Genomic DNA, 26574 nt, shown 5'->3' with positions numbered 1-26574 from the left:
AAGGCATGCGCCACCTCACCCGGCCTCTTCTGCTTTTTCTTGACTGACTACTTGCTAAGACCTAGACTCACCTAGGCAATGAGTCTTCTGAGCCTAGCCTCCTGGAATGTCTATGAGGTTAGCCTCTGGGCATGTCTGTGAGGGGGGATCTTTAGGTTAATTGAGGTGGGATGGTGCACCTTAACTGTGAGCAGGACCACTCCTCTAGCTCAGGTCCTGGGCTGGAAGTAACCAGATGCCTGAAGCCCCTGCCGCCATGCCCTCCTGGCTGTGACAGACTGCCACCTTGAAGTATAAGCTAAAGTAAACCCAGACTTATGTTGCTTGTGGTCAGGTATTTTGTCCAACAGTGATAAAGTAAGTAATAAAATGGGCAATGGGTAACCCTCTCATCCTACTGGCCCCTCCTTCTTGGCAAACACTAATACAAAACACTGTATTTAAAACTACTGTCCCTCTTGTCCAGTCAGAAAAGAGGAGGACTCTAGCCTCCCCTGGGCCTAAAATCAATGTCAGCTTGCAAAGCAAGTCAGCCTGCACAGCTCCCTAAAATCCCCACAAGATGACCAGTGGAATAAACTGATAGAACTCAACCAATAAAGGGAAACATGGCTCCCTAGAACATGCCTACTACAGCTTCCAGTCAGTAACAGACATGCTCCCAAGACACGTTAGATAACTCAGCATATAACTCATCATAGAAAGTGGAGACAGTCAAACGGTGCTGGCAAAACACTTCTGTTTTGTTACCCTCTCTGAGCCTATCAAGAACAACACCCCAGTTACCCCCAATATGGTCCTCACTCTTGAGTTCTCTGGGCTATACCCAGGTGTGTATGCTTTCTGTTTTACTACAAGCTTCTAAATAAAATTTGCATGTTTGAATTTTTTTCCCATCTATAAATTTGACCTTCCCAATGCCAGTCCCACCTTACCATGGAAAGAGAGGTAATTCACCAGGGCAAGAGCTGTGCCTTTCTGCAGAACGCTACCAATTCCAGTATTTTTCTCTGGGTTTTATTCTCCACATGATCCTTGATTCGTTTCCTGGCCCCTTTGTCGCTGAAGTTGATGGACATGGCGTCTGAGTGGTCCCGCCCCTTGACTTCCTGAGTGAACTTGTCCACTGACCTCAGACTCTCGTCAATGAACAGGCTGCTGCTGCTGGTCAGCTGTGGCTGGTGGTCTGGCTGGTGGAAGGCCCTGAGGAGGTGGCAGAAACACTTGTGGATGTCAGCCTTGGCCATGATGATGAGGGTGAGCCTCAGCCCCTTCCGTGATCTGCTTGCGAGTGTCACCTTTGGTCCCCAGGGAGACCATTGATTGCCAAGGCAGCAGCGACACTCATCAGGGAGAATAAGATGTCGGTGTGCTTTGACCAGCGAGGTGCTTCTCAGAGTAAGGAAAAGGAGAAGCTGGCGATGGTAAGGGCAACCTTCTGGCAGTGTGAAGGCTCCTGATAGTTGCCATAGTCAGAAGCGCCCTCCTGCAGGATGTCTTCAGCCTGGGAGCTGGGGAGCAGGCAGCACAGGCCTGGCAGCAAGAAGAGGGTCCAGGACAAAGAGGGTGGCAGTGTTCTGTAAGACAGAGAAAGGGGCACAAACCCTGAGTCCCATCAATGCTTGACACCAGGCAAAAGCGGCCACTTCCTCAGATATCTGCCAGGTGACCGCCTGAGCCAGACACGTTCTGCGTCCTTATCATTGAATCAGAGGGGTTCAAGTATGTGTGACGTGGTAGCCATGCTCGGCACTGTCGTGAGGTCTCATGGATAGGAGCTCACTGCTTCCTTGCTGAAGCCCTGGGGGGCGGGGAGGGGATTACTCTCCTCCTTTACTCAGGGAAGCCAGTGCCGAGAGAGGGTAATGCACATGGTTAAGGTCAGGGAGCAGATGCAGTCAACCCGGACCCCACAGCAGGCTCTCTCTGGTCCTGATCCCACGCTTTTGACAGATCCCCTTGTATCTGCAATGACCTTGGGGTACAAGTGCCGCAGTCCCATTTCACAAAGGGGAAACTGAGGCAAGTAGCTATAAAGGCATCAGACAAGGTTCTCCAGCAAATAGGTCAGACCAAGATCATAAAGGACTTCTTGTGCTTCAGAAAGGTGGCTTCCATGGGGCCTCAGTATTTGCCATCCACAGAGGGCAGGATCCTGTGCATCGCAGACATGCAGAACAGAGCAGCTGTGATGGGCATGTGTCCAAGTCCTGCCCAGGCTCTCCAGATGGCACGCAGTCCCATCATCCCCTCCTTCTCTTAAGTACGACCACTCTCACGTCGTAGGTGACTTGAGCATGAAATTGACTTTTGCCTGAGCCCTGTGACATTCTGGGTTTCTGTGGGTCAAGAACTCTGGTGCTGGACACCGTTACCTGTGGGTTCAGATCATCTTCCTGTCTCGGTTATACCGGGTGTTCGGAGCTCATAGGGCAGCCCTGGTGCTTGAGGTATTCATGGCCATTGCCTGTTTGCAGAAGATGTCTTGCTTTCTCTGTTTTGTAGGATGGGAAACAGCAAGTGTTTAGTAACCTGCTTAAGGCTACACAGCAGGTCAAGCTGAGCTGGCCAGACAGGCCTCCACCTTCTGGTCATGCACTCTGGGTGCAGCTGAGGTGGTCCCCTGTGGCTCTTTCTCTTGTGAAGGTGGAACCTTGGGTGTTGCTCGGGGCCAGGCAGAGAGTACAGTGAGCATCAGGGGCCCCTTGAAACATAGTATGGTGTCTCCTTAGACAGCCCAGCAGACCATCCTGGTCACCAACAGTGTCCCAATCCTGGGATCAGGCCTGATAAGAACATGGGATCTGTCTCCACAGGGAAACACAAGTGTGGAAGGAGCAAAGAAGTGAAAACTGGCTGGGGCTCCAATCTGGGTTCCGTAACTCTGAGTAACTATTTTTATTTTATTTATTTATTTATTTGAGAGCTACAGACAGAGGAAGAAGGAAAGAGAGAGAGAGAATGGGCACACCAGGGCCTCCAGCCACTGCAAATGAACTCCAGATATATGCACCACCTTGTGCATCTGGTTTACGTGGGTGCTGGGGAATCGAGCCTTGAACCCGGGTCCTTAGGCTTCACAGGCAAGTGTTAACTGCTAAGTCATCTCTCCATCCCTGAGTAACTATTTAAATTTCTCTTAATCTCACTTTTAAAATAGCATAATTGGGAAATTGAATGAAATAAACTTGGCATCAAAATTTACAGCTAGGGCTAGAGAGATTGCTTAGTGGCCAAGTGCTTTCTGCACAAAAATAAGGGCCTCAGGATCCCTGGAATACTTTTAAAAGCTAGGTGTGAGGGCTGCTACGGTGGTGCCTTACATTTAATCCCACCACTCTAGGAGCTGAGGTAGGAGAACTGTAAATTCAAGGCATCCTGGAGCAGTAGAGTGAGACCTTACCTCAGGGGGAAAAAAAGCACAAAAATAAAAAGATAGGTGTTAATCCCAGTGCTGAGAAATCAGGTAGGAAGGATTCCCAGGGTTTGCTGGCTAACATATCTAGTCAAATCAGTGAACTCTAGGTTCAATGAGAGAGCATACCTCAAAGAATAGTGTGGAGGGAGAGAGAAAAAAGATCTTCCATGTAGATATGACCTCGGGGGCAATTGGTGTGGGAGGAGAGTGATGGGTTTTGCAATTTCCCAGCCTCTAGGCCCAGTCAGGGGCCTGAGAGATGAGAGTCACAGTGAGGAACCCAGATAAGCAAGATGAAGGAGAGAACAGAGGGGCATCCAGGTTATCTGAGGAGTTAATGAACACTCCTCTCCCTTGGGGCCTAGGCATTCTCATCTGGAGATCAAAGGCAGAGGGCCCCTAGGCAGGAGGAGGGGGTCCAAAGAGCTGAGGGTCAGGAGAGACTGGCTCTGAATACATCGGAAGGCAGCTGGAGGTCATTGACTCTGCAAGCCCATGGCCTGGTCTGTGGTTAGGGCTGGGTTCCAAAGGCACTGAGTGGGGAAGAAGGACCCCTCTCCCCTTGGGCGGGGGGGGGGGGCAGCGCTGCCAGGTAAAGCTCCTCTGTTCTCTGCAGGCAGAGACCAAGGGTCAGCTCTGGCCCAGGGAGCAACTGCTGGTGCCTTGGTTTCCCTTGTGTGGAGGGGTGATGAGCTAGATGTGAAGTTGGCAGCCCCTCCCCACTGTGGGCTCAGGAGGAGCTGAAGGACTTACCAGAGAAGAGTCTGTGGAGGTCAATGGTCAAGGCAATAGCAATCGCTGCTCCTTGTGCTCTTGCCCTGGGGATTTATAGCCAGGTGGGAGGAAGGGAACATTCTGTTCCTATGTGCCCAAGGACCCTGTACTGGAGGAGAGCCTGGGGCACCGGAGACCTAGCCAGATGCTTATGAACTGCTGACCCCAAGGCCTGACTGTCCTTGACTCGCTCCAGTGGAACTGGCCGGTGTGTTGTCCCCCTGGAAGGTACGAGGAGAGGAGAGACAGCAGTGAGGTTGTCGCAGCCCACCTCTGGGCCCTGCTGCGAGCATGTCGCGCAGGCGCGGGTCAAGAGCCTAGGCCTAGGCCTGCTCCTGGGTCGTCTGTCATTGTCACCTGCCTGCAGCCGGGAAGCATGTTTCCACCTCGTTCCCACAGGTCACACTTAGGGACCCAGAATCTGCGCTGCGTGGGATCCAAAGCCCTTTTGTCTCAGTACAGAGGGAGAGACAACAGCTCAGTGCCTATGGCCACAGAGGGGTCCCTGATGTTACAGATAGAGGACTGTGTCCACCCCAGTTAGGAAAGTGAAGGCCTCTCGTCCTCGTGTGTGTGTGTGTGTGTGTGTGTGTGTGTGTGTGTGTGTGTGTGCCGCATGGAATACCCAACCCCACACAAACACAGAGACACATAGAAACACACACAGGAGCGCACAGCTCCTTATATTAAGAATTCTCCTGGCTGGGTGTGGTGGCACACGCCTTTAATTCCAGCACTCTGGAGGCAGAAGTAGGAGGATTGCCATGAATTCGAGGCTACCTTGAGACTCCATAGTGAATTTCAGGTCAGCCTGGGCTAGAGTAAGACCCTACCTTGAAAAAAAAAAAAGAACTTTCCTGGGCTGGAGAGATGGCTTAGTGGTTGGGTGAAACCTAAGGACCCTGGTTCGAGGCTCGATTCCCCAGGACCCACGTTAGGCAGATGCACAAGGGGCGCACATGTCTGGAGTTTGTTTGCAGTGGCTGGAGGCCCTGGTGTGCCCATTCTCTCTTTCTATCTCTCTCTCTCTGCCTCTTTCTCTCTCTGTCTGTTGCTCTTAAATAAATAAATGAAAATAAACAAAAAAATTTAAAGAAAAGAATTCTACCCAGCACACACATTCTCAGTGTATAGCCCTCTCTCACTCTCACATGAATACCATGACAAACCACATTTTGACTCTAACCCCATGAATCCTGGGCTTGGCAGGCCTGAAGGTCTTAAACTGACACAGCCTGTCACCTGGTAACATTGTTCTTCACTCATAATGAAGACACTGATTCCTCATTAGGCCAGTGAGGGACCCTCAAGGCTCAGGGGAGTGGCTTGTCCACAGACACATAGGACCAGTGTTGGTTCCGCTCACAGGACTTCCATGGTGGCAAATACCACCTAGCCACTACTAGCAGCTACCTCCTGAGCTTCCCACATCAGCCCCTCCCACATCTTTCTCTTCTCACCTCACCCTCCTCCCATATCACCCTCATCCCACATGCCTCAAAGGGCTCTTTCTACTACACTGGTTCTGAGTCCCCTTTCCCCTTGCTCTGCCCCCCACCACTCTCTCACCTGGTATTGAATAAAACCTTAGGTCCAAGAAGCTGTCTGACTCAGACCTCTATTGAGAACCCCAAATCTGACAGAGTGCCGATGGAAATGTGGATAAAATGAGCCATGCTGGTGACGTCTCTAGTGGAAATGAGGATTTTCCTGAGAACTGTGGTAAAGAATTTGAGTGCATGTTGTCGGTGCCCTGAGACCTTATAGAATACATAGTTTAAAGGTGGTTGTTTAGTTAGCAGAGAAAATTGCATGACTGCAAGCATTCAGGTTATACAAGGAGATTATTGAATGCTTGTAGTTTGATAGCGAGACTCAGATCAGAGAGTAGAAAAACTAAAAAAAAAAAAAAAAAAAAAAAAATTGAAATGTTCTCAGCCTATCCAGGAAAGGAATGAACCACCAAAACTCTCAGCAAAACTAACCTTTTCATCCTATAAAGCAAAATGCTTCAGAAATTTCATTGTACTCACACACAACTGAATATTACAAATGCCTTTGCTGTTCCTTTATCTATACATGGAGACTTGTGTTATGTGCAGATTTTATCTACTGTGAATAATACGACTGAGGGACCCAGAAACTGAATGACGCCATGACGGGCTTCGGTAGAGCGCTGCCCGGGTTAGGCCGAAGTTACAAGTTTCAGCTTAGACAGAGAAACAAAGGGGCAGCTGACCCAGCCCCTGCCCAGGACACCTGAGACGGGCCAAAGACTTGTCCTTCCGACCTCCCTTCCCCTGCCAATTAAGAGATTTATCCCTCCTACTTTCCTGTCTGGGCCAATCGAAATACATACAAATATTATTGCTGCTGGTTGCTAAGTTATCTAGCTCCCGCCTACCAACTTTGCCCACCAAAATCCTAAGCCAATCAGAAGAGTACAAGTGCAGTTACTGTTTAAATCAACCAATCATGTGCCCGTCCCCTTCTTCTATGTTCAAATCCCTATAAAAACCCTACCCTCCCACTGCTCCGGGCTCTTGCATGGATCCGCTGCATTGGTGAAGTCAAGAGACAGAGCTTAAGTCCGAATTGAAGCTCCTTGCCCTTGCATACATGTTTGGTTCTCCTTGGTGGTCACAGGGGGTGCCGAGAACTGGGCATAACAATGACCATAAGCTCTGCATACAACTACCTCATCAAAATCACACTTTAAACTCGTTCGGGTATATCCTGTTGAACTAGGTAAATTTAACAAGGAGCATTTGAGCAAGAATGAGGTTCTGCAAGTGGGCAGCACTGTGGACTGAAGACAGCTAAGAAGGCCATCTCCTCCATGAGGTGAGCTTGACTCTTAACTGGAGAGAAATGACAGCAACTAGTCAGTGCAACTCAGGGCTTGACTTGTTTGGACATTGGCAGCCTTCATCCCAGCCTCGGGTGAAGGCTCAACTGCTGTGATTGGCTGTGGCTCAGTTGCTTAGTTACCATGGTATTCTCACAGGTTAGGTTACCTTCATTTGTACATCAAGCCATGTTGCAGTTAACTTTGTAGAGAGGCCAGTTTGGACCAAATATAACACTCAGTTTAGGATGAGGTTGGTTTAGTCCCGTGCAATTCAATTTAGCATCTTTTTGTTCTTCCTTCCAACAGTGAGGGATGGACCAGGCCATGGCCACCACATAAATTGGCTATTGCACAAATTCCAAAGGATTTCAGTACAGTACTCACAATGTCACCATGCTGAGTTACTTAGATGACCCCATTTTTAACAGTTTGTTTTAAATTTAATTTAATTTAATTTAATTTATCTGAGAGAGAGAGGCAGGTGAAAGAGAGAGAGAATAGAAGCACCAGAGCCTCTAGCCACTGCATACAAACCCTAGACAAATGCTCCACCTTGTTCATCTGGCTTTACATGGGTATTGGGAATCAAACCTGGGTCCTTTGGCTTTGCAGGCAAGCTCCTTAACTGCTAAGCCATCTCTCCAGCCCCAGGTGTCCTTTTGTCTTATGGATTTTTGTTTTTGCTGTTCTGACCACAGTGAGACCATTTGATATACAAAAGATAGCTATGTGTGCACTTAACCTTTGAGTGAGCATACAGTGCAATGGAAACTGAGAGCACATTTTTCTTATTCCTCAAGAGAGAAGTTTGAAGAGACAACAGTCAATTGGCAGAAAAACTTACATGTCTGTAACTTTACAGATGGTATGTTGGTTCAGCATCGGGAGTGGCAAGGGAAGGAAAGCACAATGACAGGAAAACTGAAAACTGGGAAATTAGTGGTAGAGTGTCATGAACAGTGTCAATGTACTTGGATTCATGCAAAAAAAAAAAAAAAAGAATAAAAATTCAACATCAACATCACCCCAGGCAGAAGTTGCTGTGAGAATGAATAAACAGAGAAAATCGCAAATACCCAGTGTTTCTTTCCTCTGGTTGGCTTTTTATTACTGTGGTCAATTATCTTTACTACAAACCTCTTACATGTAACCTTTCCAAAGAGTTTAGGGTTGTGGTTATGGTTAGTAAATGTGGCGATTTGAATGTACAATGTCCCCCAGAGACTCATGTGTTTGAATACTTGATCTCCAACTGGTGGCACTATTTGAGGAATTTGCAAAGTCTTTCTCAGGTAGAGCCTTGCTAGAGGAGATGTGTCACTGGGGCGGGCCTTGCAGTATTGTGGTTCAGCCTTTCTTGTTGCTCACTAGTTTTTCTACTTCCTGCCTGCAGGTGTGGAGAGGTGATGCCTACTGTCTGCTCCCGCCTGTTTTCCATGCCATGATGGACTTACCCTTGGAACTGTAAGTCAGAATGGACCTTTTCCTTTACTTAAGTTGTTTCTGGTTGGGCATTTTGTTTCAGAAACAAGAAAGTAACTGTTACCACAAATAAATGTGCTTGTACTAAAATAAATGGGGTGGGAGAGTGATACTGAAACTCATTTTCCCAGGAGTCTCTATGTGTCAAGCCAATGAACATCAAACACTTCAAAGTCCGATAGCATCTGTGTCTCCTTGCCATAGTCTTTGTTTGGAATAGGTGGTGATTCAGGACCACTGTATGCAAGAGAACAACCCAATCAAAAGAGGCACTCAATTTTGTGGGTTGCTTGGTGATAGGTCACAGTGACCTGGACATATATTTGAAGAAATGTAATGTTTAGCAGGCCTTGGAACATGCAAGCTTGTCTTATGCCAAACCTGCGTACCAGCTGCTACCTGTTCCCACAAAACAGCCTGTGTTGGTAACCTCTGACCTCTGACTAATTCACTCAGTGCATCTTATAGACATGAAATAGGAGCAGGAGTCACTTTCTGAGTGAAGCTCTCCCCAGCACCGAGGTCAGCAGAAACATAAGGGTAGCATTCACTGATATTTAGCGCCATGTACAGTCCCCCACTGAGGACAAAGAGGACATACAGCACCAATAATTCTTCATAAGATGTTTTCAAATTTATTTTAGAGACAGAGAGAGTGAGAGAGAAGGAGAATAGGCATTCCAGAGTCTTCAGCCCTGCAAACAAACTCCAGATGCATGCACCTCCTTCTGTGCATGTGCAACATTGTGCGCTTGCATCACTGGTTTGGCTTATGTGGGACCTGGAGATTCAAGCATGAGCACTTAGGCTTTACAAGCAAGCACCCTAACCACTAAGCCATCTCTCTAGCCTCTGAAATGATTTTGCTGGATGCGGATGTCCCCCTACAACTGTTGGAGAGGGACCTCTGCCTGCCTGAGTCCTTTAGGGGTGTGACTGGTTTACAAAATCTAGTTTTTTTTTTTTTTTTTAACCAGATCTCTTTTCCCTCTTTTCTCCCTTTCCCTCTCTCTTTTCTTTCTTCTATTGTGAGACAGGGTCTCATGTAGCCCATACTGGCCTCAAACCTGCTGTATAGCTAAGATAATCTTGGATTCCCAATCCTCCTGCCTCTACCTCCCAAGCACTGGAATTACAGGCACATCCCATTATGCCCATTTTCCACAACTGACTTTAGGTTCAGCATACCTGACCCACTGTTACTACAGGAGAGAGCCCCGACAGTCCCGGTGTAATCTTTTCTAATCTGTCTTGTGGGCACTGATTTAGTTATTAACTGATTAAGGACATGGTTTCAGAATCCTTCTAAGAAAAGTACCCAGAAGGCTAGAGTGAGCTGGGTAGGAAGCAAGGCCCTAAACCATGAAGAGGTGGGAAAACAAAGAAAAGAAGAAAAGAAAATAAAAGAAAAGAAAGAAAGAAAGAAAGAAAGAAAGAAAGAAAGAAAGAAAGAAAGAAAGACAGACAATTCCACCACAGACTTCATACAGGCCTGCATGGGATGGAGAAGATCGCCACCTAGTGATGGTGTTGCCCACAGATTACAACTCAGTCATGAACACTGGGAAACCAGGTCACAGTCCCTTTATTACAGACTGTAATGGTGCAAAGCTACACCTATTGCCAAGGACCCTCCTGGATTTCATACAATGGCATTAGATCCACAGTCATTTGTCCTGCAAGCACAGCTCCCAGACATCAGCTATCTAACACATGAGGTACCCTGTGTGGGCATTACTCTGGAGCAACTAGGCTATTATGAGAAAGCTCAGAGCACTTCTAGAGGCAGGGAGACAAAAATAGTGACATTTAAAGCATCAAGGATAGGTTTTAATTTTTCTTTGGGGATGTCAGAGAGGGCTAAGGTTAGGATCTTGAATGTGCCCCAAAGGCCACGTGTTAAAGGCTCGGTCCTTTGATCCAGTTGGGAGGTGGATCCACCTTCGAAGAGGTGGGCCTTGTGGAAGGATGTAGGCCACGGGGCACATGCCCGAGGGGACAGTGGAAGCGCTCTGCCCCTTCTTGTCTCTGTTTTTGCTTCTTGACCACCTGCAGGCAGTCACGCATTGTGCCACCACATGCCCAAAGCAGCCATGGCTGACATGCATGTTTCTTTCCCACAAGTTGCTTATCGCATATATTTTTTTCACAGCGACAGAAATGCAACCAGCACCGGGTTTTGTTGCGAACACTGAAAGCTGGTGGGCTTGACAGAAGGCTTCCCTATGTTCTGTCGTTGTTTGCTTGCTTGGTTTGCTTTGTTTGTTTTGTCACTAGCTCATTCCCACCGGAATCATTCTGGCTTCTTTCTTAAGTGTGAGCCTTTGGGAAAGTCACTCGTAGATTTTTTTTTTAACCTCATGGATTTCCTTCTGAGTTAAAGAAGAGAGTTAGCATGGCATAAAATAGGAGAAGCTATAAAGAAGAGGCCTTCATGGTGACAGAGAATTCTGGATGCAGCACACGGGGACAGCTGCCCATGTCTTACAATGTTATCTGCTTCTAGGAAGAATGTCTGTGGTCAGCTTTAACCTGCATGTCTCCAATGGATGTGAGGTTCCAAGGGGCCAGAGGGACCGTCCTCAATTGTTAGGTGTGAACTCAAGTTTTGAGTCTGAAGTTTATCTACAATGTGTATGGCGAAAAGAACTAGGTAGGCTGACTTCCAGCGAGGCTTAAAGATAGTTCTTCTTTGATGTCATTCCCAGAAGACAGGGTTTGACTATAGGCAATCTGGTTGTCTTCTTCCAGGAGGTGCTGAAAAGCTTCCTTACCTGATGAAAATACAGCCCCTGCATTAAAGCCTTATCAGACTTCCTCTTGGGCTCAGACGAGAGAGATGCTGGAGTCTGACATGAACAGATGCAACTTCCAATGACTATTTCTTTTTTTTCTAATTTATTTTTATTTTTCTTTCACAGCAACAGAGAGAGAGAGAGAGAGAGAGAGAGTGAGAGAAAGAGGCAGAGAGAGAGGGAGAGAATGGGTGCTCCAGGGCCTCCAGCCACTGCAAATGAACTTCAGATGCATGTGCCCCCTTGTGCATCTGGCTTATGTGGGTCCTGGGGAATTGAGCCTTGAACCGAGGTCCTTAGGCTTCATAGGCAAGTGCTTAACTACAAAGCCATCTCCCCAACCCCCAACTATTTCTTAAGGGGCTTATGTTCTCCAGTGAGAACAGATGTAATTGTCACTGCAGTTAACAGTAGCTAAATGGCTAAGTTAACCCATTTCCACTGCTGTGACAAAATATTTACCTCAAGAGGAGACAGAGAGCAAGCATGTACCAGGACTCTCTAGCTGCTGCACATGAACTCTAGATGCATGTGCCACTTTGTATACCTGGCTTTATTTACATGGGTACTAGGGAATTGAACCTGGGTCATTAGGCTTTGCAGGCAAGCGCCTTAACCACTGAGAAACCTCTCCAGCCCAGGAGGGAGAATTTATTTTCAGCCCATGGTTAGCTGGATCCATTGTTTCTGGGCCATAGCGAGGCAGTGCTTCATGGTAGAAGGATGTGATGGGGCAGAGCCGCTCACCTCATTGGTAGTAAGGAAGCAGGAGTTAGGAAGGATTCAAGGACAAAAAGTGTCTGTCCAAGGCACACCCCAGTGACCTTCCTCCACCTAACCTTACCTCCCAATAGTGGGATCCAGACTGGCAAAAAGAGCTGCTTCACTTGTAGGGCTGAAGAGGCTTGTTAGAACAGAAACACTAGAGGGCGCCACTTCCCACTTCTTCCTGCACTTAGTTCCCACTCCCAATTGCCAGACACAATCAGACTCCTAGAGACCAGCCCCTGAAGAGCTTTTCCTTGGTTATCCATGATTTCTTTCTCCATACAGTCAAAGAACCCTCTGTCGCCTCTGATTGGTGACAATAACTCTGTAGTAAAAGAGACACCTAAAGCCTAGGTCATTTGAAGCAGCCATAGACCTTGCTGATAGGATTAGAGCTGAAGAAACAGCGCAGCGGTCGCACTAAGTAATATGCCCAGACCCAGAACCAACGTGCAGTGGTAGTTTGAATGTGAAATGACGCCCCACCATGCTCCTGTATTCGAACACTTCATCTGTCAGCACTACTTGCAAAGGTTGTGGAAACTTTAGGAGGTGGAACCCCACTGGGAAGCACTGCAGAGGAGGGGGAAGAAATGTGAATGCGCTCTCACGGTGGCCAGGAAAGGCTTCTCTATGGAGATGATGTGAGGCACCAAGGAGACTCACAATGCAGTAGAGCCAAAAGCAAGAGGCGGTTGAGAATGCCGCACTACACAGGACATTTCTACCGTGTCCCCACCGGGCTCGGCTCAGGGAACATTGTGGAAGAGGGGGCAGGAAGAATGCAAATAAGCCCTAGAATGGGTGTTGTGGTCATCTGAATGGATTTTCCCAGGTAGATTCAGGAGTTTTATTCAAGCTGGCAACTTGGGTCCAGCCCTAAGGTGTGGGGGTGGATCTGAATTCCAGTCTAAAGATGTGCAGATGCCTCAGTTCTGCCTGGGGTCCTGGAGTGTGCCTGTTTATGATGGAGGTGGTTGTTTCTCTTTCTCTCTCTGCATGGTTCTGGAGAAGGGTTCAACTTCTGCCATTATGGAAATTCCCCTGGATCTGTAAGCCAGAAATAAAGTCCATCCCTCCTATAAACTGTGCCTGGTTTGCCGGCTCATCCCAACAACCTGAAGCTGACTGTGACAGGGGCATTCATGACCTCACAGTGGATGTTGTTACCCCCATAACATGCACACAATTCTGAACCCCTCAACATTTTGACACAGAGGACAGAGGTGGACAAAAAGACCGAGACATCATTATAAATGGACTACTTGGAAAGAGGAGGGTCTTCAGGAGAATAGGGACGTGTGTGTGTGGGGAGGAGGCAAAAGAGGGTCATAGGATCAAATTATATTATGTTCTTGTGTTAAAACCTCAATGAAGCCAGGTGTGGTATTGTAGGAGGATCACTATGAGTTCAAGGCCACCCTGAGACTACATAGTGAATTCCAGATCAGCCTGGGCTAAAGTGAGACCCTACTTTGGAAAAAAAAAACCCCAAAGAAACAAGAGAATGGATGAGTGAATTTGTGACCCTGTTCTTCTCCCCTCTTCCCTGCCACATGCCTAGCTGGATGATTTATGTCTCTAAAGTGATCTTAATTTTTTTTAAATTTATTATATGAGAGAGAGAAAGAGAGAGAGTGAGAGAGAGAGAGAGAGAGAGAGAGAGAGAGAGAGAGGCAGATAGAGAATAGGTGTGCCAGGGCCTCCAGCTATTGCAAACAAACTCCAGACACATGCACCACCTTGTGCATCTGGCTTACGTGGGTTCTGGGGAATCAAACCTGAGTCATTTTGCTTTGCAGGCAAGTGCCTTAACCACTGAGCCATCCCTCCAGCCTCTAAAGCAATCTTCACTCATCTGTCTCTCAGTGTTGCCTGCCAGCACTGCACAGAACTCCAAATGTCTCACCCGGACCACAAAGGCTTCTCCTGGCCCATGAGGCATCCATTCTACCTTTAGCCAGAGAAAGAATGTGTTCCCATTGTAATCTAGCCACAGCTCACCTCACTTAAGAACCCAGCCACTACTGTGTTGAGGGAAAATCACACCATGACCTGCCATCTTATCCCTGAGAACTCCTGTGTCCTGGTCCTGCTTGGCTCTGGCCAGCCTCTTCTCCCACTCCACCCTGGGCTCAGGAGTCCAGGCCACATCTTCCTTTCCCAGTGCCTTCAACTCAGGCTGCGTCCACCCCTGGCCCTGCATGCTCTTCCGTCTGCTGGAATCCCCTCTAATTTTCCTCACCAAGACAAAGATGTCTATGCCTAGATGCCACTTTCTGGTGACATGCTGGCCCTCTCCCCTGTTCCCATTACTGTCTGTCATGGCCCCTTGACACTCATGGTTTTGTCAGCTCTGCCTCTGGGTTCATCCTTGACATCTTTAGTCCCAGCCTTTCTCCCTAGGAAAGCCAGGCTCATGGCAGAGAGAACCCTTGTCCATGCTACTTTCCATAGCCTTGGCAGTCAGAAAGAGTTTCCCTTAGCTATTGTGGAATAAATCCATGAATAATGAGATGCTGACCTCCTCTGAACCTCAGAGGTGTCAGACCCAGGCCACTGAATGTTGGCTACAGGTCCATTAACAAGGCACAAAGCAGCTCTGAGAGCCCATGAGCACTAGGGCTCATTCTGGTGCCTTCTCTAGCCAGGGGCATCTGGTCTCAGGGAGAGGACTGTACTCGACACTTCTGATTGCCAAAGGCTAGAGATTACAGGCCCCAAGGACAACAACGGCTGCCTTTTCCCCAGTGTCCCTGCCCAGCATGGATGGTCACCACCACCTTCTTCAGGGACTCTCATCTTTGGCCTTGCTGACTTTTGGTGGCAGGCCATCCTTATGAGCAGCTGTCCTGGGCATCACACAGTGTTTAGCAGCACCATTGATCTCTGTCTACTGGATGCTGGTAGCCCTACGCATCCACCTCCACTGGTGACAACCAAGCCTGCGTCTGCTTAGCACGTCAGCACTGGGACATGAAAGGACCGGATCCATCAAACAGTGAGAGCTGTGTCTGTCTGAGGAACCTCATGTCCCTCATGGCTCCATGTCTCATGCTGAAGGAGAACTCTTCTTCTCTCATGTCCAACAACAAAGCTTCAGAGGCTGTCAGCCTAGATGTCACAGTCACTGGTCCACAGACTGAAGATGGCTTTCTCCCAGTGCTGTGAGAATTTCCTGACAGAGACTCAGAGCTGTGCAGGCAGAGGAGAGGGAGATTCGTTCACGCTGGCACAATGGCACCCGGGTCAACTGCAATGTACCATATGGAGGGCCAGGGAGTCCTCTAGTGGGGATCAGTCTGTGCCAGCTCCTTTTTGTACTTCCTTTCCAGGGACCTATATGGTTCTGTGGGCTGCTCCCAGATCTTTATCTCACTCCTGAGCTTGTGTGGCTCTGGTCCAGGGCTCAGCAGTCCTCCTCCAAGACTCCTGGTGGGAGACCCTGGATTCATGTCGGGGGTGCACACTTCTGGGTCCCAGGGGCTGTAGTGGGCTGCTGATCCTAGGAGCAGTGGTTCCTTCCACTCAATGAGGGAGTCTGGCAGTTTGATCTTGCTGGGGCCTCCAGGAAATGTGGGAATTTCCTGACTGAGACTCAGAGCTGTGCAGGCAGAGGAGAGGGAGATTCGTTCACGCTGGCAGACTGGCACCTGGGTCACACTGCAAGGCGCCAGCCCCGAGCTCAGGCAAGAGGGGCTTTTTATATTGTTCTTCCTATGAGCAAGCAAGGTTACAGAAGCATCCATGGCTTGAGCGGGCAGCTACATAGTTTAAATGTCTTGTAATTTCTCTTCTAGTCAGCCCCAAACTATCAACACAAGTTTTTCTTTTATTGCTGTTTTCTGCTAGACCATCAATTAGCACTGCTGTCCTGGGAGACACCTTTTGTCCCCAGGGGCAGCTGATCCAGCCTGGTTCTTTGCAGTGTCCCAAGGAAAAAAAAGCTCCATCAATCCTCATGGAGTGAAAGAGTGAAAGTATTTTTATAAGGATATGCCTTATCCTAGTAAATTATACTAAGCCTTAAGAAGCCATGGCTCATGCTATAAGTAATAAAGTAGTGTAATATTTCCACAGAGCAGCATGGGTTTTGGTACACACATAGTCTCTCTCTCTCTTTTTTTTTTATCCTGGCTACCTCTGTCATGGTAGTGACAAAAGTCACCTAACCTACTCTAACTACATATTTTGTATATCAAACTGTGTATAATGTAACAGGTTCCATTATGGTACAACATGAGATAGATAAAAACCTACTAACCCTAATACAACTCATAGAATACTATAACATATGGTGGACACTAAATTCAAGCCACTCAGCTCCAGACCATTTTAAGTTGTGATGGGACACATAAGTCTATATGTATGACCCCCATATCTTTAGAATAAACCTAACTATACATGGGACAAAAATTTTAAAATATTAATTGATTACATGACCAAAGTAGTCAAACAGTGCTTGTCTTACAAACGATATTACAAAGATATCTTTTTTTTTTTTTTTTTGAGGTAGGGTCTCACTCTAGCCCAGGCTGACCTGGAATTCACTATGTAGTCTCAGGCTGCCCTTGAACTCACAGTGATCCTCCTACCTCTGCCTCCCAAGTGCTGGGATTAAAGGCGTGCGCCAGCATACCCAGCAAAAAGATATCTTGACACCAGGATTTTGCCACAACTTATCATGGCTTATTTCATCCTCTGGCTTTCAATCACTTGGCTTTCCAGCTTGGTGGCCATTGGATTAATTGTCTGTGCTTTGTTCTTTGTGCAAATACTTACTTGCCAACAACAACAACAACAACAACAACACTTCTAGCTCATCAGACTGCATTTGAAAGAAAAAGAAAAAGGGAGATGTGGACATCAAGCTAATTGGCAAAAGGCTAATCTTTGCCCAGGTAAAGCCTGGGGACATGGAAGGCTATGTACCCTGTGTGGAGCTTCTTGAAGACAGGAAACTCACAGCTTCTCCATAGATTTGCTGATAAACACAAACAACTCATGATCTGATCGGTCTCTTGCTCAGACTCCCCGTAGCCTTGACCGCCTGAATATGAATAAAAGCGGTGAGTACAGCCAGTCTGGGGAGCAGTAGAGTGCACCCCCGACCCTCCGTCCAGTCATATTTTGCCTGGTGAGTGTTCATTTGGCATTTATCCAAACACCTCTGGCTGGTGTACAAAGATAAGTCACTTTATCTCTCCATGCCTTAGTTTCTTCATTGTCAAGTAATGGATAGTACCATATTGGGAAACTGTGTTCTACCGCTTCTCCCTCTACCTCACTACCTGCCTACCTCTGTGTGCCAGGGTGTACAAGCTCCAGTCTAGATGGGAGTGGGGAGACAGGTAGGCTAGGGTGCTGTAGAAGACAAAGCTGTCTTGTCCAAACAGGCAGGTACTGAGGCACAGTGTATCTATTTAGCCAAAAGACACACTAGTAGACTCTTCCCTAGGGCTGTGACCTTCTAAGCCTAAGCCATAGGTTTTTGACTAGGCTGTTTTTTTTTTTTTTTTTTTGGTTTTCTTAGGTAAGGTCTCGCGCTAGTTCAGGCTGACCTGGAATCCACTATGTAGTCTCAGGGTGGCCTCGAACTCATGGTGATCCTCCTACCTCTGCCTCCCGAGTGCTGGGATTAAAGGCGTGTGCCACCACACCCCGGCTTTGACTAGGGTTTTAGTATCAGGCATGAATTTCTTTCTCTGGAGTGGGCCTCAAATCTAATCAAAGAGGTTCCTTACCCCCGTCGCAGACATGTCACTATTGCCTCAGTACGCACCTTTTGCCTGGCTGGCTGGTCATGTAGTTCATAGTCTCCCATCGCTGGTTAAGACGGTTGATGGTTTTCCTTCCCCAGTAGCCTGCCTAGCGCTTGATAGCAGAATGGCTGCTAGCCAGTAAGGAGAAGGCTTCCAGCTTGACTTCTCAGCGTCCTGAGACTGACACCTGGGGTTAGCCCTTTTATTCTCATTTTGATTGGATTCGTATATACATCATGTTAAAAAAAATCTGTTTCTCTTGATGAAGAGCCTGAGAAACTGAGCAGTGAAAGCGAGGCAGTTAGTTGTCCATCCTGCAGAGTTGGATACCAATATACAGACAAGAGACAGGTGCAGGTCCCGAACACAAGGCTGTTTTTATAATTCTCTAAACACTACCACTTTCTCCTTTTCTTCATGGACTGGGTGCTTGGGGAAGTATGACCTTCCTGGTTTTCTGGTTCTCTCCTTGAATCTCTTTAGTTTCTTTGTTTGGCTTGATGGTTACAGACAATCCATGTGCTTGGCCACTTATCAGGCTGTTAATGATTCTTAATTCTGGGGTGAGGTAAAGTAATTTGTGAGGAAGGGGATATAATATGTCCTGTTTGTCTGTACTCTTGCAGTTCATCAACTCAAATCTTGTTTAAAGTTGTTTGCAGTGGTTAGAAGGCCTGGTGTGCCCATTCTCTCCATGTGCTTCTCTTTCTCTCAAGTAAGGAAATTATAAAAAATTAAACATGGATCAACATATCTCTCCTCTTTAATCTGTTGGCTAACTTGATTCATCTGGACCACTGTCCGGCATACCACAAGAATTTATGTGTACAACACCCTGTGGATTTCAGACATTGACCTAGTGGTTATAATTCAGTCTACAGAAGCCACGTGGACCTGTGCCTAACACTCGAGTACTCGATCTGGCTTAAGGCCCCTTTTAATTCAATATAAACAGGACTCACAAGAGGGGTTTCTGGATAATGTGATAATTCTGTTTTCAGGCTTCTGAGGAATTACCATGCTGTTATCCATAGTGGCTACCGCATTTGACACTCCCACTGTCTGTGCATAATGGTTCCAATGTCTCTTTATCCTCTTCAACAATGGCTATTTTCTGTTACCTTTATAGCTACCATTGTAATGGGTAGGAGGTATTGCAGTACAGTTTTAAAATATTTAAATTCATTTATGAGGAAAGAGGGGAAAAATGAAAAAAAAGAGTGAGTGAGAGAATGGGTGCACAGTGAACTCCGGATGTATGTACCACTTTGTGCATCTGACTTTATGTGAATACTGGGAATCGAACCTAGAATGGCAGGCTTTGTAAGCAAGCACCTTTCACCACGGAATACTCTCTCCAGCCCTCCTTACAGTTTATCTTTTTCCTGATGAGTATTGATGCTGAGCACCTTCTCATGTGCTAAAGAGCCATTGTATATGTTCTTAAGGAGAAGTGTCAATTTTGACTTTTGGTTGCAGTTTAGCAAGTGTCTATATGCTGTGGGTGGTACTCCCTTGTCAAATATGTACTCCAGAATATTTTTCGCAGTCTATAGGGCATCTTTTGACTGTGTTGCTAGTGATTTTGGCGAAGTCTAATTTGCCTGTTGCTGTCTTTGGTTGCTTGAGCCTTTGCTCTCGCACACCAGAAGTCATGATCAGATCAATGCCATGACTGTTGGAGTGGAAACCCATGCTTATAGCTTTGATTCATTTTGTGTGATTTTTACCTGGCATTAGTAAAATCCCTTCATTATTGTTTGGCAAGTGGATTTCCAGTTTCCCAGGGTACTTGTTGAAAAGACTGCTCTTTCTCCACTGCACGCTCTTGGCACTCTTGTTGAAACTCATCCATTATAAATGTAGGTTTTAAACCAGGAAGTGTGACTCCTCCACTTTTACTTATCTTTTGTGCAGAAATGTACAAAAGCGCAAGAGGACCAGGTAAGGTGAGAGCTGAGGACGCTCCTGCGACAGGTCTGTGGTCACAACTGTGGTTCTCATGAGCTATGATGCTTTACCTGCCCCTGACTGGCCCTTGCTGGTTCCCTAAACAAAGAATTCCTCTTAAGGAGCCTTAAGTTGGTTCAAACATAGTCTCTTCCAACCAGTGTCTGACACATTTAATGACAGGCAATTCCTAGAGGTAAAATGTGAGTCTTTTAGCTCTGTGATTGTCTTAGGATCTTACAACCCACTCTCTAGACTCTCCCTCAGCATCTGCCTGTTTTCTCCTGTGGAGTGACTACTGGACGATAGGTAATCTGTGAAAGGCTCTGCTAACATCAGGTGAGGTGACTATGTCTAGTCCATGTGAACCCCCAGAGTCCTCAGAAATAGTTCAACCTGGGTCTGACCTGTGTTCCTTGGCCCTGTGCTTATCTACATGCTTGAGCTGTGACTCCCCCGCCCCGTCCTAGTCTTCCCTACAGACATCCAGCAGGTCAGCTGTTTCTCCGTTGGCACAGGGTACTTGCTTTGAGAGCGTCCTAGGTCTGATTCAACAGCGTTCCTCATGGCTCAAGAATGAATTTCAGTCTGCATCAGTCTAACATGACTCTCTGGGAGCAGATGAGGTAACTGGATTGGTCACTTACCAGCTATGAGACCTGAGCCTCAGTTTCCTTATCTATAGAATGAGTACAGAAAAGCATAACAGGTGTTCCCAGCATCTCGGTGATGGGCCAGCACCTGCTAGGAGCATTTGATTCAATCTACTTCTGTCCAAATCCTGCACACGGTTGGGGTACAGAGACCCCCAAGATCAGCTGGGAATAGGCAGTGCATGTGAGGACAGGAGATCCCAAGATGTGAGGAAGGAGGCACCTTCTGCTGGACCCAGAGGCCCTCTGGCTACTGTAACCCTTCAGCAGGGCCTGGAGGGGTTGACTGGGCTTGTGACAAGGGCTGATCTGGGAATTGACTAATGTCATGTCACCAGTGACTATTCCTAGAAGACCCTCAAGGGATAAGCTTATACTCAGGACAGGGTCTATAGGTAGAGAGATCCAGATATGTACGGCTCCACAGTGAGTCCAGCCTGGGGTCAAGTGGAGGATGGGTCATGGAAAATGAGATGAGCTGCCCTTCCTCTCCTTTAGTCAAAGAATCCTTGTGATGACTTTCCAGAGCCATCTCTATGCCATTGTCACATGACTGGAAAGGCCAAGGGGACAGAGGGTAAATGGCCTTGGACCTGATGGGCTTTAGTGGGAGACAGAGGCCAAGACTCAGAGACCCTTCTGCTCATTGGATGAGGGGCTGCTTCTAGGAGATGTGTGAAGCTTCCAGGCAGGAGAGGAATGACAGGAACATAGACTGGGGTCCTGTGGATCAAGGGTTTCTGCCAACAATTTGCTCTAACCATTCACAGAAATGCCCCGTGACATGGAGGTGGCCAGTCCTGGAGAGGTGACACAATGGGACTGGATGGGGACATGGTTGTCTCTCTGCAGTGCCAGAGGTGCAGCGCCCAGGGTTCTCATACCTGTGGGTCCAGGGGACACTAAGATACACTATGACCTGGATTGTCACCACCTTAAGGCACCAAAAGAAACAGAAACAAGCATGTAGGCGATTTTCTGATCATCCTCATGCCTGGGCGGGGCCAGACCATGTTTAATGTTATCAGGGAAAAAACATGGCTTGAAATAGAGAAGTGGGATGATTGATGCTTGGTATCAATTGCTGTTTTGAGGGATCCACTATTTTGCCTATGAGGAAGGGTATGCTGGTGGATCGATTTTTGATGATGAGTATGAAAGGTCTGTTGAACATGATTGTGAGGCTCCTAAACAACCTTGTCATAGCATCCAAATTAATTTCTTCTGAGGCTTCCATCTCTTCGTTATCAAAGGTCAGCATGGCCTTATGTATAGACTGCAGAGAAAGAACAGAGGTAGGTCAGGGACTGTGTGGCCCCTACTCCAGGCTGCGGTGGCACTGCATGTGTGACTCTCATCCAGGGAGGGTCTTGCTGGCCTGTGTCCCCCTCCCCACCAACCTACAGCTCCTCCCTGCACAGTTGCTGGAGACCTTTCTCTGTCTCCAGCCTTGTTTTGCTTTCCTCCCTGCTCCCTTCCTAACTCCACTGGCCATATCCTTGGATGCAGCCAGCGGCTTCACAGGGAGAGAACCATCTGCACTCCATGTCCCCTGCACATGTGTCCCCTTTTCAGTATGTGGCTATAGTTCTATGGGATAGGGGTTGTGAAGGTGTTCTGAGTATAAGCTTCTCTGTATAAATAGGGGTAAACTGAACCCCTATGACTTAAGTACCCTAAGCAAAGAGGAGAATGGGGGTTACTAAGATGTCTCAGGAGAGGTCCCTACAATGTCAGTAGCATAAGAATCCTGTTCCCCTTGGCCTAGAGAGATGGCTTAGTGGTTAAGTGCTTGCCTGTGAAGCCTAAGGACCCCGGTTCTAGGCTCGATTCCCCAGGACCCATGTTAGCCAGATGCACAAGGAGGCGCATGCGTCTGGAGTTTGTTTGCAGTGGCTGGAGGCCCTGACACACCCATTCTCTCTCTCTCTCTGCCTCTTTCTCTCTCTCTCTATCACTCTCAAATAAATAAATAACAAAACAAAAAAAATTTTAAAAAAAGAATCCTGTTCCCAAGTTCTTACCTCTGACTATGTCTAGTCCATGTGAACCCCCAGAGTCCTCAGAAATACTTCAACCTGGGTCTGACCTGTGTTCCTTGGCCCTGTGCTTATCTACATGCTTGAGCTGTGACTCCCCCGCCCCGTCCTAGTCTTCCCTACAGACATCAGACAATGCCATGGTCAGGGGCTCTCACCTTGGAGAGCTTCAGGGGAGCATCTTCTGTGACCCCTGAGAGGTCAGCCTCGTTGCTGAAGACCTGCGTGATGCCCATCTGGGTCAGCATTGTCTTCAGGTCATAGGTTTCAGAGATGGACAGTTTGGGGAAGTACACATCCGCAGACCTGCCGGGCGGACAGGACAGAGTGGTTCCTTAGGTCAGAGGAGGTTCGTGTCAACAAGGTTCTTCTTGTCCTCGCGGCCCTTGAAAATGCCACATCCAGGCAGATTCAAGGTATCCCTTAGACCCTCCAGTGCTTGGCCACTCCCTCCTCTCTAGCCAGGGACACCCCAGGGACCCAACTTCCAGAGGAATAGATGGCTATGCAACTGGCTGACAACTGCTCTGAGGAGGAGGGCAGAATGACACTGAAGGCCAAAAGCCAAGCTCTAGGTTTCCACCGGGGCAGGTGAGGATGGAGGGGGTCTGTGCTGAGGGCTCTCACTGGCTCTCCACTGTCAGCACTGGCCTCGTCCCTGCGCCCGACTACACTGTGCTGAGCACTGGGCCAACCACCAGAGTAGCTGTAGTCGCCCCAGCCTCTGGCCAGTCCCCCAGGTACGTCGTAGCTCAGAGGTTAGGTAGCTCTGAGTGGCTCCTTAGACTGGGGGAATCACCTTAAAGCCATGTTTCTCAAGATATTTTCAAAGTGTCTGTGGTTCAAGGATGTCTCCAGGTGGCGCATCTTCCCAAGGTCAGGCAGGAAGAAGAAACCAGTGGTGTCCCCCACGTAGTGATGCACCATCACCCAGCTGTCAAGCTCCAGCTCCCGGTACAGGAAGAATTGACCACGGCAGTGGCTCATGGGCACTTTCACGGTGGTGTCACTATCCACATAGAAGTCCTCTTCCACAGTGTGCTCCACAGAGAACTCACTTTGCCACTTGCCTGGGGAGAAGGAAGGGTTATGTCAGCAAGTGGTGGGATCCAGGGTTAGGTACGTGTAAGCCAAAAAAACACCCAAACAAACCAAAAAACAACCCCCTCACAAAACCCTTCATGAGACACTCCTCTCTGAGCATCAGCTCTATTAGCTGGAAACTGGGATGAAAATGAACCCATCAGGATGTTTAGTGGCCCTTGAAATCATCTGAAACCAGAAGGAGGGTCTAGAGTCTTGATGCATATAGTCTACATTCAGGGAAAAATCTACTGAGTATCCTTGAGTCTTTGCCCAGGCCCATAGATCAAGTGTGGGTACCTGGGAAGAATCCTCTGCTATACAAAAGTATCTGCCATCTGGTGACCCCTAGGATGACCCAAACGGCAACACAGTGCTGAGAAGTGATGGAGGCATGTCCTGCACTGAAATATCTCTATCACACCCTCCAAGGCTCAGGGTCCATTGCAGAAGAGGTGGTGGAAAAAAATGTAAGAGCCAAAGGAAGGGTAGGACTCCTTACAATGCAACTGTCCAGGCAGAAATTGGCCTCGATATACACAACCTTGCAGTGCCTAGCAATACCTTCACAAGACTCTCATTAAGGAGAAAAAGATGATGACATTGAAATAAAGGAGAGACTAATGGAGAGAGGGAGGGGATATGATGGAGAATGGAGTTGTGAAGGGGAAAGTGGGGGAGGGGTGGAATTATTATGGTTTATTGTATATAAGTGTAGAAATTGTCAATAAAAATTAAAATAAAATAAAATTAGACCTCGTAAAAAAAAAAAAAAAAAGGAGCCAGGTATGGTAGCACATGCCTTTAATCCCAGCACTCAGAAGGCAGAGGTAGGAGAATCACCATGAGTTTGATGCCAGCCTGAGATTACATAGTGAATTCCAGGTCAGCCTGAGCTAGAGTGAAACCCTACCTCGAAAAACCAATAAAATAAAATAAAATTAGAAAATAAAAGAAGAAAAAAAAAAGTGTCTGCCATCAGTGTTGTCAGAGTGAGTGGGGGTTTTGGGAGATCTGAAGCCCACCTTCTTCCTGGACAGAGGTAAGATATGCCCGCATCACAGCAAGGGTGGAATGGCAGCTGGGTTGACCCTTGCTCTGGTGCTGTGCACTGCAGAACTCTGCCCAGGAGCAAGAGAAACGCGAGAGGGGAGTGCCCATGGCCTTGACTCCTAGTGTCCTGCCCCAGACTATGTCCTGGGAAAGTGGAAGCTTCCTTAGAACGTGTGGACCCGTGGGAACCGCCCCCCCCCCCGCCACCAACCACTCACAGAAATCAAAGCAGGCCTGGGATCAGCTACTCTGTGCCACACTCACTACCAAGCTCTATGTAATTTATTAATCCTTTAAAAACCTGGCAACAATGGCATTGTTTTCCTCATGATAAGACAGCCTACTCCCACGTCAAACATGTGAAATGGCTTGCACGCTGTCATAACTACCGAGTAGTGAAGTCAGGGCTTGACCCAGGGCTTCCATGGTTTGATGCTGACACTTTTCTTTTACTCTAGATGTATCTGAATTATGTTTCATGCAGCACTTGTTTTTCTAATCATCTGCTGTAACTTGTTGGCTGTCTAATTGAGGCAATGTTACATACTTATAACCCATTCTCAATGGAATTTCCTGTGAGCATTAGTGTACCAATATAACTACAAAATGAATTAAAGAAAGAATTTAAATTTCTCTAGGAAATCCCATGCTAGAGGTGAAAATAGCCTGACACCCTGGCCCCAGATGAGGGACCTGTCTTCCTGGAAAAGATTCATTTGCAGTTCTAATAACTCATCTCATAGCTGAATCCACATATACATATTTCTAGGCTTTTGTTTCATGTTTTTATGAATTGTAACATGGCTATAGGCAGGGCAGTGAGTTTTTTCTCAACTCAGATTTGGCCCAAACTACAAACAAACCCATTTCTTTTGACCAATTTCTGTATCCCAGGGTTTTACAAAAGCAGTTCACAATGGACCTCAGACGCCAGCAGTATTAAGATGGTGAGGCTTTAGCATATTCTGTGGTGAAGACAGTGATTTGGTTGGCTTTAACTCATCACAACTCACCATCGTTGGCTTATGGAAGTTACTGAATTATTTCTCAGTGGGTTGAGGGTCCCTGCCTGCCCCACTCAAGGGAAGGTAAATGCATGCTTGGATGGTTACCCTGGATCCAGCTCAGCCTGGAGGTCCCACCTTACCATAGAAGGCAATATAATTCATCAGGACAAAAGCTGTGTCTTTCTCTAGATCCTTCATCGCTTCCACTATTTCTCCATGAGTCTTCTGCTCCAGGTAGTTGTTGATCTGTCTTGCAGCCATGTTGTCTGTGAAGTTGATGAGCATTATGTCTGAGTAATACATCTTCTCTATCTCCTCCTTGAATTGCTGCACCAGCTTTAGACTCTGGTCAAGGAAAAAGCTGCTGCCAGTAGTTATCTGTGGCTGGTGGAAAGAATTGAGGAAATGATGGAAGCATTCATGGATGAGATCCTCAGGCATCTTTGTGAGGTTGAACTTCAGCCCCTCCAGGATCTGCTTGTGAGTGTTGCCCTTGGTTCCCAGGGAGAGCATTGTAAAGGCTGTGGCAATGCTCACTGGGGAGAATAAGATGTTGGAGGTTTGGGACCAAGAACAAAAGTGATGATACAAGTCAAAGGCGAAGTCAGTGATGCTGATGGACATATTTTGGCAAAGTTCAGGTTCCTGATGCTCATGGTCATATTCAAACATATCTGTTTCCAGAGGATCTTGAGTATGGAAGCCAGACATAAAGAGGAACAGGCCTGCCAGCCAAAGGAGGGCTTTGGAGATAGAGGGTGACATTATCCTGCAAAGAGAGACAAGGATACAAGTCCTAAATTAAGATCCATGATGACTCCCACTAAACAATGGTGCACACTACTTAAAAGCAACCACAGTCTATTAGTCAAGCATCAGCCACATTCCCAACCTTTTCTACTCATTTTGTGAATATATAATCATCTGCTAAGGTGAATG

At 47.3% G+C, this 26574-nt stretch overlaps 1 protein-coding gene across 1 annotated transcript; it reads right to left on the bottom strand.

Annotated features, from left to right (window-relative positions):
• Positions 1 to 1393: 1393 nt before the first annotated feature.
• Positions 1394 to 26259, bottom strand: LOC101614134 (alpha-1-antiproteinase-like). The gene is made up of 5 exons (XM_045155602.1): positions 25776 to 26259; positions 23292 to 23562; positions 22651 to 22798; positions 21650 to 21729; positions 1394 to 1577 (listed from the first exon to the last, which is right to left on the bottom strand). Exons 1-5 carry the CDS (start codon positions 26257 to 26259, stop codon positions 1394 to 1396), a joined length of 1167 nt encoding a protein of 388 aa, XP_045011537.1.
• Positions 26260 to 26574: the final 315 nt, after the last annotated feature.

The sequence above is a fragment of the Jaculus jaculus genome, chromosome 7 (genome assembly GCF_020740685.1).
Source record: "Jaculus jaculus isolate mJacJac1 chromosome 7, mJacJac1.mat.Y.cur, whole genome shotgun sequence".
In the NCBI taxonomy this organism is placed as follows: domain Eukaryota; kingdom Metazoa; phylum Chordata; class Mammalia; order Rodentia; family Dipodidae; genus Jaculus; species Jaculus jaculus.
Note: the sequence above shows the minus strand (reverse complement) of the source record. Positions and strands in the feature narration are given on the sequence as shown.